Genomic DNA, 14,822 nt, shown 5'->3' with positions numbered 1-14,822 from the left:
ATGGTACCTTTTAGGTGGTCTCGGAAGATTATTGCAAGTCCTCCTCCTCTTCCCCATGTTCTGGCTAGAGAGAGAATCTTGAATCCCGGTGGTAGACAATCTTTTATGATAATATCTTTGTCTGATAGTAACCAGGTTTCGGTGAGGAGAACGAAGTCAGGGTTAGTTTCAATCAGCCAGTCTTTGATCAGGGACGCTTTGTTTCGCATTGATCTAATGTTTAGGTAAGAGCCAAGTAGGGACTGATGTGTGGAATGGTTGATTGGGGCGAGGTGGGAGTAAGCAAGTTTTTTTAGGGTTCTTGGTTTTGTTGGGTGGAGCTTGGTCGGTTTGTGGGGGTGAGGGGGGATTATGGGCGGATGGGTTTGGGGGTGGTCTTGTGTGGTGTGGTGGGTGTATGTGGGGTTTTTGGGTTTTACTGATCGGTGTAAAGTGAAGTGGATGGGGATGGGAGAAGCCTTGGTGTCCTGCATGTACTGGAAGAACCTGTCTCTAGAGAGCCCAGAAGACTGAAAAGAGGTAGCCCCTCAACCAGGGCGGAAGCGGCGGAATTCACGCCCACGAGCAGCACCACCTCGAGCCTGCGGCTTAGGCCTATCCTCAGACAAACGAGGCACTTTAGAATCAGTGAGAGTCTGAACCAACCTGTCCAGGTCCTCACCAAACAAGTAAGATCCTTTAAAAAGAAACTTTGTCAACTTAGCTTTGGATACCGAATCTGCTGACCAAGCACAAAGCCACAAGTACAACGAGCTTCCACTGCAAACGCCAACGACTTGGCAGAAGCTCGCAAGAGGTCATACATGGCATCTGAAAGATAAGCAGCACCCAATTCAATCTTTGCCACCTCACGCTTGAGCAATTCCCTATCCTCAGGGGAAGCCGACTCGCGAGGTAGATGCGGCAGGGTGGCCTGGCCGCCGGCATCCACTGCCGACGAGGCTACCCCACTGCTCCGGTCTGCACAACGCTTGCACAGGCTGGCCGCAAGTACCTCGCGTCTGGAGCACAATGAGCACTTTTTCCCTTTAAAAGTGCTCATTGTGCTGAAAACCACCCTAGCTGCACGGAAAAGTGCCGGTTAGTTGAGAAAACACAGAAAAAAAGCCAGTTTTAAAGGAAAATGAGCCCTTTAGACCGGCACACCTCAGGATTTTATTTTATTTTTTAACTTAAACAGAACAGATTCCACGGCTCTCAAAGCTGGAGGGCTGACCAACCAGGGGGTCAGGCCGCCGGCTGAGACACCTCTACAAAAATATGGGGAGATGCAGGAAGGTGGGGGAGGGACCCAGCACGAGACCCACCAGGTTTAACACCCCCCGAGGTCGGACAGATTCTCAAACAGGACCCATCCAAGCTCTGTTTGGCACAAAAGGGGAACCCAGGAGTCCAAGACAAAATTCCAACAGTACTAAGAGGGGAGCCGAATTAGTTTTACCACCTGCTACAGAGACTGAGACAGACTGAATTGCTAGGGGGGAATCTATCCTGACATACAACTTTGTTCTTAGTCTCCACCTGCTGGGAGCAGCGAGGCATATATCCCATTCGTAAGGACTATACCAGTGAACTAGGCGATACAGAAGAAAAGGTTTAGGACTGTGTTGTTGTTATTGTTAATACAGTCCTAAACCTTATCTTTCATCTGGCAGAAAAGGATAAGGAGAAGAAGATAATACGGTGCAGATCGCCTTTGTATTTTATGGTTTGTACTTCTTGTATAATGGGAGTTTTTGCAAGGGGGTTTTGTATTATGGGGGTATGTATTGTCGATGGTATATGTAATGTTTAAGCTTTGTATGTAAGTTTGTAACCCGCCCTGGGTAAGGACGGGATATAAATGAATAAGCAAACAAACCTGTTCTTGAGCTCACTAGGCAGTATCAAATTCGACAATAAGGAATGCATACTTTCATATGCAGATGATATTCTTCTACTTATCTCAATTAGCCATGACTAATGACACAACAGTAACAAAAACATCATGCACGAATACAGGATGTCCGGGGCGGTACTTGGAGAGACCCCCCAAGAAAGAGACTTGGGAGTTCTGATTGACAAGTCGATGAAGCCATCCGCACAATGTGCGGCGGCGGCAAATGGGCAAACAGAATGATAGCAATGATAAAGAAGGAGATCACGAACAGTTCGGAGAGGGTTGTCATGCCGCTGTACCAGGCTATGGTGCGCCCTCACCTGGAGTACTGCATCCAGCAATGGTCGCCGTACATGAAGAAAGACACGGTACTACTTAAAATGGTCCAGAGAAGAGCGACTAAAATGGTTAAGGGGCTGGAGGAGTTGCCATACAGCGAAAGATTAGAGAAACTCGGCCTCTTCTCCCTTGAACAGAGGAGATTGAGAGGGGACATGATCGAAACATTCAAGGTACTGAAGGGAATAGACTTAGTAGACAAAGACAGGTTATTCACCCTCTCCAAGGCAGGGAGAACAAGAGGGAACTCTCTAAAATTGAAAGGGGATAGATTCTGTACGAATGTAAGGAAGTTCTTCACCCAGAGTGTGGTAGAAAACTGGAACGCTCTTCCGGAGTCTGTCATAGGAGAAAACACTCTCCAGGGATTCAAGACAAAGTTAGACAAGTTCCTGTTGAACCGGAACGCACGCAGGTAGGGCTAGTCTCAGGGCACTGGTCTTTGACCGGAGGGCTGCCGTGTGAGCAGACTGCTGGGCACGATGGATCACTGGTCTGACCCAGAAGCGGTAATTCTTATGTTCTTATATCAAATGGAACAGACAAAATGCAGACCTGGGCCGCATTCAACAAACAAACTAAACACAGACAAAACCAAAATTCTGTGGTTTCAGAATAAAGTACTCACAGTTCATAATGCTTTAACTCTAACTTCAGGATCCACGATGGATATCAACAAGTTGTCCAAGGTACTAGGAATCATTCTCGACTCCACCCTATCATATGAATCTCAAGTATCCAATCTAAGAAAGAAAACCTTCTACAATATGAGAAGACTAAGACTCATCAGGCCCTTTTTTCAAGAGCGCCACTTTGCCGTGCCAATGCAAATGCTTATCCTATCCCATCCCAGCTGGATAATTGCAACTCTCTCTATATGGGTCTAAACTTTACTCTCCTGAACAAACTACAGATGATTCAAAACACGGCAGTCAGACTAAAAAAATGTGACTCTGTCTCACCCTACTGTAAGAGCGTATACTGGCTGCCTGTCAAAACTCGTATCACCTTCAAACTATCATGTATATATGCAAAAACTGTTAAATTGCTCAAACTTATTTGGTAACTCCTAGTCTACATCAACCAGAAAACTGAAATCACTTCAACTGTTACTCCTGTCTCCCAAAAAGGTTAAATACAAATGTGTATTTGACTCGCTCTTCAAATATCTTGGCACCAAGACATATAACAACCTCCCTACTGACATCAGGACAGAAACTTTCTACAACATATTCTGGAGAAAAAAAAAATTTTAAATCTTTCTTCTTTGAATGAATACACACAGTAGACAACTAACTCAAAAGATCAAATATCACTAAATCCCACTCTCTACTCAAGTGCTATACTAGTACAATCAAAGAACCTCTATTCTCTCATTTCTATTACCCTATTCATAATTCTGTCCTCCTCAAATTACTATAATGTATATTCATTCTGTAATTTGAAACATTGTAAGTCACCTTGAACCTGTTTAAGCATAGCGCAACTCAGAAGTACCAGATTAGATTAGATTAGATTCTACAGGTCATGGTTTATATGCCTACGTCCAGTAATGCTATACAAATGATAACATAGTAACATAGTAGATGACGGCAGATAAAGACCCCGAATGGTCCATCCAGTCTGCCCAACCTGATTCAACCTAAACCCTTCAATTTTTTTCTTCTTAGCTATTTCTGGGCAAGAATCCAAAGCTTTACCCGGTACTGTGCTTGGGTTCCAACTGCCAAAATCTCTGTTAAGACTTACTCCAGCCCATCTACACCCTCCCAGCCATTGAAGCCCTCCCCAGCCCATCCTCCACCAAACGGCCATACACAGACACAGACCGTACAAGTCTGCCCAGTAACTGGCCTTAGTTCAATATTTAATATTATTTTCTGATTCTAAATCTTCTGTGTTCATCCCACGCTTCTTTGAACTCAGTCACAGTGTTACTCTCCACCACCTCTCTCGGGAGCGCATTCCAGGCATCCACCACCCTCTCCGTAAAGTAGAATTTCCTAACATTGCCCCTGAATCTACCACCCCTCAACCTCAAATTATGTCCTCTGGTTTTACCATTTTCCTTTCTCTGGAAAAGATTATGTCCTACATTAATATCTTTCAAGTATTTGAACGTCTGAATCATATCTCCCCTGTCTCTCCTTTCCTCTAGGGTATACATATTCAGGGCTTCCAGTCTCTCCTCATACGTCTTCTGGCGCAAGCCTCCTATCATTTTCGTCGCCCTCCTCTGGACCGCCTCAAGTCTTCTTACGTCCTTCGCCAGATATGGTCTCCAAAACTGAACACAATACTCCAAGTGGGGCCTTACCAATGACTGTACAGGGACATCAACACCTTCTTCCTTCTACTGACTACGTCTCTCTTTATACAGCCCAGAATCCTTCTGGCAGCAGCCACTGCCTTGTCACACTGTTTTTTCGCCTTTAGATCTTCGGACACTATCACCCCAAGGTCCCTCTCCCCGTCCGTGCATATCAGCTTCTCTCCTCCCAGCATATACGGTTCCTTCCCATTATTAATCCCCAAATGCATTACTCTGATAAAGTAGTAGTAGTGATCACATCCAGAACACCTAACACACTTTTCTCCAGTGGGCACTTGAGCACCCCCATTAACTACTGCATTATGTCTAAAGATGAATTATATAGGTTGAGGTTTACATTCCCTAATATTTTGAAAAGTTGGATCCTATATCTTTCTGTACTCTTGAGGCATCAGAAAACAAGCAATACCTACTACTTACCATAATCATCTAAGAGAATGTTCTCTGGCTTCAAGTCTCTGTAAAGCAAAGCAGAGGCTGTTGGTGATTACCAGAATCTTGACAAATATAGTTCATTATACTAAGTGAAAAAGGTACATCCCTATCACATACCCCAAATTTATAAGATATGACAAATAAAGGACAATTTAGCCAGGTGCTAGTGACCTGGATTAGCCACCATGAGAACGAGCTACTGGGCTTGGTGGACCATTAGTCTGACCCAGTAAGGCTATTCTTATGTTCACATTTAAAAACACAACAAACATTCACATATAAACATTTAGATCAGGCTTTCTCAAGCCTCTCATGAAGGCACACCTAGCTAGACAGGGTTTCAATATTATCACAATGAACATGCAAGAAACAGATTTGCATGCATGAGTCCTCCTATTGATTCACTGTGGTAACCTTAAAAACCTGACTGACTAAGTGTGCTCCAGGAAAGATTTGGAAAGGGAAAATTTGTACTTAAATGGGTTTTTTCCCTTGAGTGAAGAACCAAAGCTTATGCCTGTCAACAGATGGCGACAAGATACAATTCACTTGTGAGCTCTGCCTTATAAAATTTATTTATTCAATTTTCTCTACTGTTCTCCCAGGGAAGCTCAGAACGGTTGACATGAATTTATTCAGGTACTCAAGTGTTTTCCCTGTCTGTACTGGTGGGCTCACAATCTATCTAATGTAGCTGGGGCAATGGGGGAATTAAGTGACTTGCCCAGGGTCACAAGGAGAAGCATGGGTTTGAAATCAAAACCTCAAAGTGCGGAGGTGATAGCTTTAATCACTGGGCCACACTCTTCTCTGTGCATTCCCAACTGAGAAGCAATGTTGATAACTGTTTTCAAAGAGAGGCCTCAAGGTTCCCAATTGTCATCTTCCTTGTTCAATGTCTATTTAAGGGCATTACATAGCAGGTTTACCTGCTCAAATATTTCTATCTTCTTATGAGGATATCATCTTATGTCCAGACAGAACAGTTTTGACAATACTGTTGACTATTTCATGGGTCTAGTTGAATAAATAGATTTGTGGGCTCGTGTCAATTTTCTAAAATTGAACAAATGAAAGACAAAATTGTTATGGTTTGGTGCTTAGGGTGCTTATGATATGTTAACTGTTAAAGAACTGATACTTATTTCTGGAGAAACATTGAAGGTACGAAATGCTTTGTGGAGAGTGATGAGGAAAAAGCAAAAGTGCTAAACAAATACTTCTGTTCATATAAACATATAAAGCTGCACGGGAACAGGGACGAAGGGAATCCAGTGGGACCCCCCTTTAGGTCTCGAGAATTCCACGGGGACGCCCCCTCGGGTCACGGGGGATCCTGCGAGGATGCCCCCTCGTGGTCTTGGGGATTCTGCGAGGTTGCTTCCTCGTGGTCTCAAGGATCCTATGAAGTTAGAGGCAGCTCGAGCTGGGAGGCTCACCTTTTCTTGCATGCAGCACACCGCACAACCCGGCAATCTCCCTCCGACGTCAGAGCTGATGTTGGAGGGAAGGCTTTGCATCAGTCACGTGCGGCATGCAAGGCCCAATCAGGGCTCAAGGAAACAAGAATTTGGCTTTTACTTTCCCATCACGCCTTTTTAGTGCCCACACAGTGAACAGTGTAAGTCCACAATGGCAGGAGTCGTCACAAGGTGCATGGATCAGCAAACTAAATTTTAATGACAACCTGGTGTGCGGATCGCAGTAGGACGTGATGATTGACACCGGACTGCGCAGCTTGCCCTAATACCTGCAGGCGGCTGGTCTCTTGTCACCAGTAGGCGCCGAGGGCCCTCCGCGGTAGCCGCTACTAGCCATTGCCACACATGTGCATTTCGACCATGAAGGCAGGCTGAACCAGTTCGAGCAAGTGGCTGTGTACCAGAACGAGGCGGACAGCGAGGTGGTGCGCGCGCCAAGCCCCTGTTGGACCGCGCACCAGTTCCGTGTGCGGCCCGTGCAACCCACTCACATGCTGCATGACTGTAACCGGAATCCATGTGTGTATGTATGTGTGGATGAGAGTGAAAGGAATGCATCTGGTCCTCACTAGTAAGACTGGAATACTGCGTCAACATGAAGAATAGCACAGTTAATTACCGTAACAGTTGTTATCCAGGGACAGCAGGCAGATATTATCAACAGCGGGTGATGTCACCGATTGAGCCCCGCAGCGGACAGCCTCGAAAGCAGACTTGCTTGAAGATCTTTGTAAGAGCTTCCGAGTGCTGCACTGCGCATCCGCGAGTGCCTTCCTGCCTGAGTTAGGTCGCGCGTCTCCTGTGAGATACCTCAGTTCAGCTACCTAGCTAAGAAGCCAACCAAGGAAGGAGAGTGGGTTGTGAGAATATCTGCCTGCTGTCCCTGGATAACAACTGTTATGGTAAGTAACTGTGCTTTATCCCAGGACAAGCAGGCAGCATATTCTCAACAGTGGGTGACCTCCAAGCTAAGCATAATGGGATGGAGGGAGATATGGCAAGTTAAGAAAAAAGATTTTGCAAAATAGATTGGCCAAAATGGCCATCCCTTCTGGAGAAAGTATCCAGACAATAATGAGAGGTGAAAGTATGAACCGAGGACCAAGTGGCAGCCTTTCAGATTTCCTCAATAGGAGTTGATCTGAGGAAAGCTACAGACGCCGCCATTGCTCGAACTCTGTGACCCGTGACTCGACCCTGCAGAGGGAGACCAGCCTGAGCATAGCAGAAAGAGATGCAAGAAGCCATCCAGTTGCAGATGGTTCGCTTCGAGACAGGGTGCCCCAACTTATTTGGATCGAAGGAGATAAAAAATTGTGGGGCTGTCCTGTGAGGTTGAGTGTGTTGCAAGTAGAAAGCCAAGGCACGCTTGCAGACCAAAGTATGGAGAGCCACTTCTCCAGGGTGAGAATGAGGCTTTGGAAAAAATACTGGATTGATTAATGTGAAATTCTGAGACAACTTTAGGCAAGAATTTTGGAGGACCACTTTGCATTGGTGGAAGACTGTAAAAGGTGGATCCGCAGCCAAGGCCTGTAACTCACTGACTCTTTGAGCAGACGTGAGGGCAATCAGGAACACCACTTTCCAAGTAAGATACTTGAGATAAGCCTTGTCAATTAGTTCAAATGGAGGCTTCATCAATTGAGCCAGGACGACATTGAGATCCCAGACCACTGGAGGAGGTTTGAGCGGTGGATGAACATTAAAAAGTCCTTTCATGAAGTGGGAAACCACAGGGTGTGCAGAGAGAGGTTTCTCATCAAGAGGCTGATGAAAAGCAGCAATCGCACTGAGATGGACTCGGATAGATGTAGACTGGAGTCCATATTGTGATAAGTGAAGTAAATAATCCAAAACAGAAGCCAAGGAGGTAGACATTGGCTCCATTTGGCGAGTAGAACACCAAGCAGAAAATCTAGTCTATTTCTGGCCGTAACACTGCCGAGTGGACAGCTTTCTGGAAGCTACCAAAATATCCTGTACAGATTGAGAAAACTGTAGAGAGTCAGTTAGATTGAAAGGTACCAAGCTGTTAAGTGTAGAGACTGCAGATTGGGATGAAGTAAGGACCCTCGACTCTGAGTAGAGAGGGAAAAACTGATAGAAGCAGAGGCTCCCTGGTGCTGAGTTGAAGTAGAAAGGGAGTACCACAATTGTCTGGACCACCGAGGAGCTATCAGAATCATGGTGGCATGTTCTATCTTGAGTTTGACAAGAGTCTTGAGAATCAGAGGGAATGGAGGGAAGGCATATAGAAAATGACCCGTCCAGTCCAGGAGGAAAGCATCCGTCTTGAAATGCTGCGGAGAGTATATCTGGGAGCAGAACTGAGGCAGCTTGTTGTTGAGGGGAGACGCAAAGAGGTCTATCTGAGGGGTCCCCCATTGAGCAAACACCTGACATAGAGGCGAGGAATTGAGTGTCCATTTGTGAGGCTGCAGAAGACAACTCAATTTGTCCGTCAGACAGTTGTCCTGACCTTGAATGTATACAGCTCTGAGAAAGATGTTTTGATGGATTGCACAATCCCACAGCTTCAGAGCTTCTTGACAAAGGGAGTGAGATCCCGTACCTCCCTGTTTGTTGATATAGTATATAGTGACTTGGTTGTCCGTCCGGACATGGACTACCTTGTCGTGAAGAAGGTAGCTCCGCTCCACCTCTCCCATAACCCAGCAGGGAGAAAAAGTTTCTCAAGCAGTGGGCTGAAATCTTTTCGCCAGCCTGTTCAGGAGAGGTGTATGAGAACCGCTCCGCCTCTCCCACGACCCAGGAGGGAGAAAAAGTTTGTCTCAAGCAGTGGGCCGACATCTTTTCGCCAGCCCGCTCAGGAGAGGCGTGTGAGCACCTCTCCACCTCTCCCACGACCCAGGAGGGAGAAAAGTTTGTTTTCAAGCAGCGGGCTGAATCTTTTCGCCAGCCCGCTCAGGAGAGACGTGCGAGCTCCGCTCCACTTCTCCCACGACCCAGCAGGGAGAAAAAGATTTAATCCACACCACCATTTGTGCGCTTTTGTGAAGCGTCTTTAGCGAAGGGACCGCACAATCTGGACCCAGCGCACAACAAGAAATAATTAAACAAACAACCCCATGGATTTCATTCTCCTCCAACTTACTCCACAGGATAGCTAACCTCCCTCCTTGCCCCCATAGTTTCCTAGCATCCCTCGTCAAGTCCAACAATTTCCAGGGTTCCCAATCCCTCCCCCCCCCCCTCCTTACCAGGCCGGGCTTTAAATGCATATGTAACTGTTAGTGATTGGCATTAGGACTGCTTAAGAAATATAGAGGCATGCGCAACTGTTAGAGGAATGAGTTACCACCAGAGACATATAATTGTTAGATGCATGTGCAACTGTTAGATGCATGTGCAACTGTTAGATGTATGTGTAATTAATAGTGACCGCAGTAGGACTGCTTAAGCACTATAGCCACTTGGGTCACCTTCAAGAACTACACCAATCCACTTTACAACCATACAAACTATAAATCAAGAATCTGCAGGGAAACCAACACAATTTCTGAATCAGGAAGAAATACTCTACACTGCAAACATGAACCTCCTACTGATCTTACTGATCTGCCTGTTAAGTGGCAACATCGAAGACGTTAATTCACTCAACCCACAATTGCAATCAATCAACTACCCTGATCCATCTATTTTATACATCACTAACCCACAAGAAAACATAACAGATCACATTAATGCTATCTCAAATAAAAGAAGACATAAACGAACCATGAATAAAAGAATAAGGCAAATAAAACCCATCAAAACCACTACCACTACAGAACCTACCACATCCGCATCTATTCCCTATGCTTATCTCAATATTAGATCTGTCAGGAATAAAGCCTTCCTAATTAATGATTGGATCATTAGCAAGCAAATAGCCTGTCTTTTTCTAATCGAAACATGGCTATCGGAAGATGATCCAATAATAATTGACCTCCTACCAGACAATTTCAAAATCTTTACACTAAACCGCCCAGGAAAAAAAGGAGGGGGATTAGCAATTATTCTTAAAGAAGGTTTTGAGTTCGAATTACTAGATTCCATAGTGACCGACCAACTAGAAATTTTAGCCTGCAAAATTAGCAACCGTCAGTTAGAAGAATCCCTATCCTGCATATTATTCTATGTCCCACTAAAAAGCTGGCCAAAAGCCAAAGAAGACTTCTGTGAATTTGTCCTACATAATGCAATTGGTCCTTCCTACAATATCATTGCAGGAGATATAAACATACACTTAGATGAAGAGGACAACACAAACGTGAAAGAGTTTAAACACTTTCTATCCCTACTCAACTACAACCTCCCTTTACCCACACAAACACATGAAAAAGGTCATCATTTAGATGTGGTAGCCATGTCCATAAAGGAAATCCCAGACCCTGTCATCTCTCTACCGATAGGCTCCTGGTGCCACGATATCTGGTCTGACCATTTTACTTATTATTTCAAGTTAATCTGGTCTTATAGTAAAACTAAAACACGTCCAATGATAAAAAGAGAACACCACACAAGAGGCTATATTAATCCAGAAGAATACTGGTCATACTATGAACTGCAAACAGAGATAGAAGGAATCGATTTCTGGGATCACTGGATGATAACCAGCACATCCATTCTAGATAAAATTGCCCCCAAACGTAATAGCAAAAGCAATGCTAACAAATATAACAAATGGTTCAACACCGAACTTTTAAAAACGAAACAACTAGCCAGACGATTGGAAAGAATCTGGAAAAAAACAGGAGAATCAGCAGACCGTAACAAATGGAGAGCTAATATAAAAATCTACAAACAAATGATAAGACACAAACATAAAGCATTCTACTCCACTAAAATCAACTCATCTTGCAATGATTCGCAAGGAATCGATACAAAAGAGCTATTCAACCTGGTCACAAATTTATTTGACACCACTCAATACCCCATACAACACTAAGTTACCCTCTGCGAATGACTTAGCACTGCACTTCGATTTTAAAATTAAAAACCTTAGAAACAACTGCTCAACAAACGACCCTAATGATCATCACATAGCTAACACCCAAGGAAATGACATACCAGCAGACATGATCTGGAGCTCCTTTCAAGACCTAGAATGGAGTGATTACACCAAACTATACAACAAATACTTTAAAACTTATGGCGTTCTGGACTCATGCCCCCCAGAAATTATGAAAGCGGCACCATTACAATTCAAACTATCGCTGCTACAACACCTGGCCCACAACCTAAAAAATGGAAAGTTCCTCTCTAATAACGGTCACATAATAATAACCCCAATTCTAAAAAATCGCAAAGAACCCTCAACCGTAATAACCAACTACAGACCGGTAGCATCCATACCGTTTATTGTAAAAATCATGGAGGGACTAGTACACACCCAACTGATGAACTATCTTAATCAGTTCTCTCTTCTACACGAAACTCAATCCGGTTTCAGACCTTTATTCAGTACGGAGACAGTAATTGCAGCCATTTTAGACAACCTGTGCCTACTGTTTAGCAGGGGCCTCAATGCATTGGTTATGCAATTCGATACGAGTTCAGCCTTTGACCTGGTGGAGCACAGGAAAATGCTACAATGCCTAGACGCCATTGGCATCAAAGATGAGGTGCTGAACTGGTTTCGTGGCTTCCTTACATCCCGCACCTATCAGGTACGCTTCAATAATGAGCTTTCCGATACCTGGAGCAATCCATCAGGTGTGCCACAAGGGTCACCACTGTCTCCATTGCTATTTAACGTCTACATGTCCTCACTGGGCTTGCAATTAATTCAGCTGGGGATAAAACTATTCAGCTATGCAGATGACTTCACGATTATAATCCCATTTGCTGACTCTATCTCGGAAACTATTCTCAAGGCTTCAGAAGCCATAAATGTGATGGAGCAATTGATGACAAACTTCAAGCTCAAACTTAATTCAGAAAAAAAAAAATTCTTCATTGCTTCTCCACATCCGTTTGACACCAAAACACCTTTATGGATCAATGAACTTAATTACCCCATCCAGCCCACCATAAAGATACTAGGCGTAACTCTAGATCAATGCCTAACCATGAAAGACCAGGTGGACTCCTTAATCAGAAAGGGTTTCTTCACTCTCTGGAAACTCAGATCCATTAAAGCTTATTTCGATACGATGGCATTCAGAACCCTGATCCAATCCCTCGTACTAAGTCAACTTGACTACTGTAACATCGCCTACTTAGCCATTTCCCAAAAAAATATGTGACGTTTACAATTAATGCAGAATGCAGCGGTCATACTGATCTTCAGACTGAAGAAATTCGATCACGTCCCAAAAAAATATGCGACGTTTACAACTAATGCAGAATGCAGCGGTCAAACTGATCTTCAGACTGAAGAAATTCGATCACGTATCTCCCTACTACCGGCAGTTACATTGGCTACCGATGGAAGCACGCATAAAGTTTAAATTCGCCTGTTTCTGCTTTAAAGCACTATATGGACTTGCCCCTAAATACATAACTGACCTTTTCTCTTTCTCTGCCAACAGACACAAGAGAAGCTCTCATTCCTACTTCGTTTCCCCCCAGTTAGAGGTTGTAAACTGAAAAAACACCATGAACACCTTCTTTCACATCAAGCAGCACTGTGGGGTAAAGGCTTAGATCACCTGCTTTCGCCCACTACTTATGAGGAATTCAGAAAACATCTAAAAACTCACCTGTTCCTAAAGTATCTAGACAACAAACCCACTCATCTTCTTTCTCCTCCATAGTGATTCCTCTGTCCTATTATCACTTTCTCCTCAACAACGCATTTCCGGTCCTATTAACTCTCCTTCTTCTCCCCTCTTAAGTTCAATCAATTTGTACCTCGCTTAATCTTTTGTAAACCGCATAGAACTTAATGGTATTGCGGTATATAAACTGTTATTATTATTATTGAAAAGCTTTGAGAGCATTGAAAATCGCTCTGAGTTCCAACAGACTGATGTGACAAAGACAGTCTGCGGGAGACCAATGGCCTTAGGTACGGAGACCGTCTAAATGGGCTCCCCATGCGTAGGTTGACGAGTCTGTTGTGAGATCCTTCTGATGAGGGCGAGTGTGGCACAGCTAACCTCTGGAAAGATTGGAAGACAGCATCCACCAGTGGAGAGACTGCCTCAACAAAGGAGTTACTGTAATTTGTTGAGAAAGTGGGTCGGTAGCTTGTTGCCACTGAGATGCCAGGGTCCACTGAGGTATGCGAAGGTGAAGTCTGGCAAAAGGAGTCACATGAACTGTAGAAGCCATGTGACTGAGTAGAATCATCAATTGTCTCGCTGAAACTGAGTGGAGATGAGACACCTGATGGCAAAGGCAAATGAGAGCATCTTGGCATGGTGGAGGCAGGAACGCTCTGAGCCTGAGTGTCTAGAATGGCCCCTATGAACTGAAGAGACAGAGGGGTGCAACTAGGATTTTGGAAAGTTGACTTCGAACCCCAGACATTGGAGGAACGTAATAGTCTGTCAGGTTGCTGCAATAACCCCTTGTTGAAAGGAGGCTTTGATGAGCCAGTCGTACAGGTATGGAAAAACTTGGAAGACCCTGGGTTCGGAAGGCTGCAGCCACCACCACCAGACACTTCATGAAGACTCTGGGGGATGAGGCGAGTCCGAAAGGAAGAACTCTGTATTGTAGATGAAGATTCCCCACCCGGAATCGTTAATATTTTCGAGAGGCTGGATGAATCGGGATATAAGTGTAAGCCTCTTTGAGATCCAGAGAGCATAGCCAATCCCCCTGATTCATCAGGGAATATAAAGTTGGTAAAGAAAGCATCCGAAACTTCTCTTTGACTAGAAATTTGTTGAGGGCTCTGAGGTCCCGAATGGGTCGCAAATCCCCCGTCTTCTTTGGGACTAGAAAATAATGGAAATAAAAGCCCATGTCCCGTTGGTTCAAGGGAACTTCCTTGAAAGTGAGATGGATAACCTGGACATACGCCTCACTTGTGTATGCTGGACACTACAGACATTTTTAACCTATATTTTCCCACAGCCTAAACCATCTTTCCTTTCAGATGGCCCAGCCTGTACCTAGCTGTCTGTGAACACATGTATCCTTTGAAATGCTAACCCAGCTGGCCTTTGCTGCAAAGTTCTTGTCTCCATTCTCTGCTGGGAGGATACTTCTCCAAGGTTCTGCTGAGCTTTTATCAGTGCTGTATGACTTCACATATGCAAGGCACCCTGAAAAGCCATAAAACATTTATAACAAGCAACAATCCCTGCAGGATGACGGGGGAGTAGAGAGATGAAGAAGCCTTGTACCAAGACAGAAGCTATGGGAACCAGGCACAGCTGGGGTGCTGAGAGGTCAC

The 14,822-nt window shown here is 44.5% G+C and overlaps 1 protein-coding gene across 4 annotated transcripts in view; it reads right to left on the bottom strand.

Annotated features, from left to right (window-relative positions):
- GRK5 (G protein-coupled receptor kinase 5) overlaps window positions 1-14,822 on the bottom strand; it is a 331,566-nt gene that overhangs the window by 92,680 nt on the left and 224,064 nt on the right. For all 4 annotated transcript variants that reach the window (XM_033940660.1, XM_033940662.1, XM_033940661.1 and 1 more), the window contains exon 10: window positions 4,971-5,008. In XM_033940660.1, coding sequence (XP_033796551.1) covers window positions 4,971-5,008 — 38 coding nt within the window. The remainder of the gene's footprint in view (window positions 1-4,970; window positions 5,009-14,822) is intronic.

The sequence above is a fragment of the Geotrypetes seraphini genome, chromosome 4 (genome assembly GCF_902459505.1).
Source record: "Geotrypetes seraphini chromosome 4, aGeoSer1.1, whole genome shotgun sequence".
NCBI classification, from domain to species: domain Eukaryota; kingdom Metazoa; phylum Chordata; class Amphibia; order Gymnophiona; family Dermophiidae; genus Geotrypetes; species Geotrypetes seraphini.
Note: the sequence above shows the minus strand (reverse complement) of the source record. Positions and strands in the feature narration are given on the sequence as shown.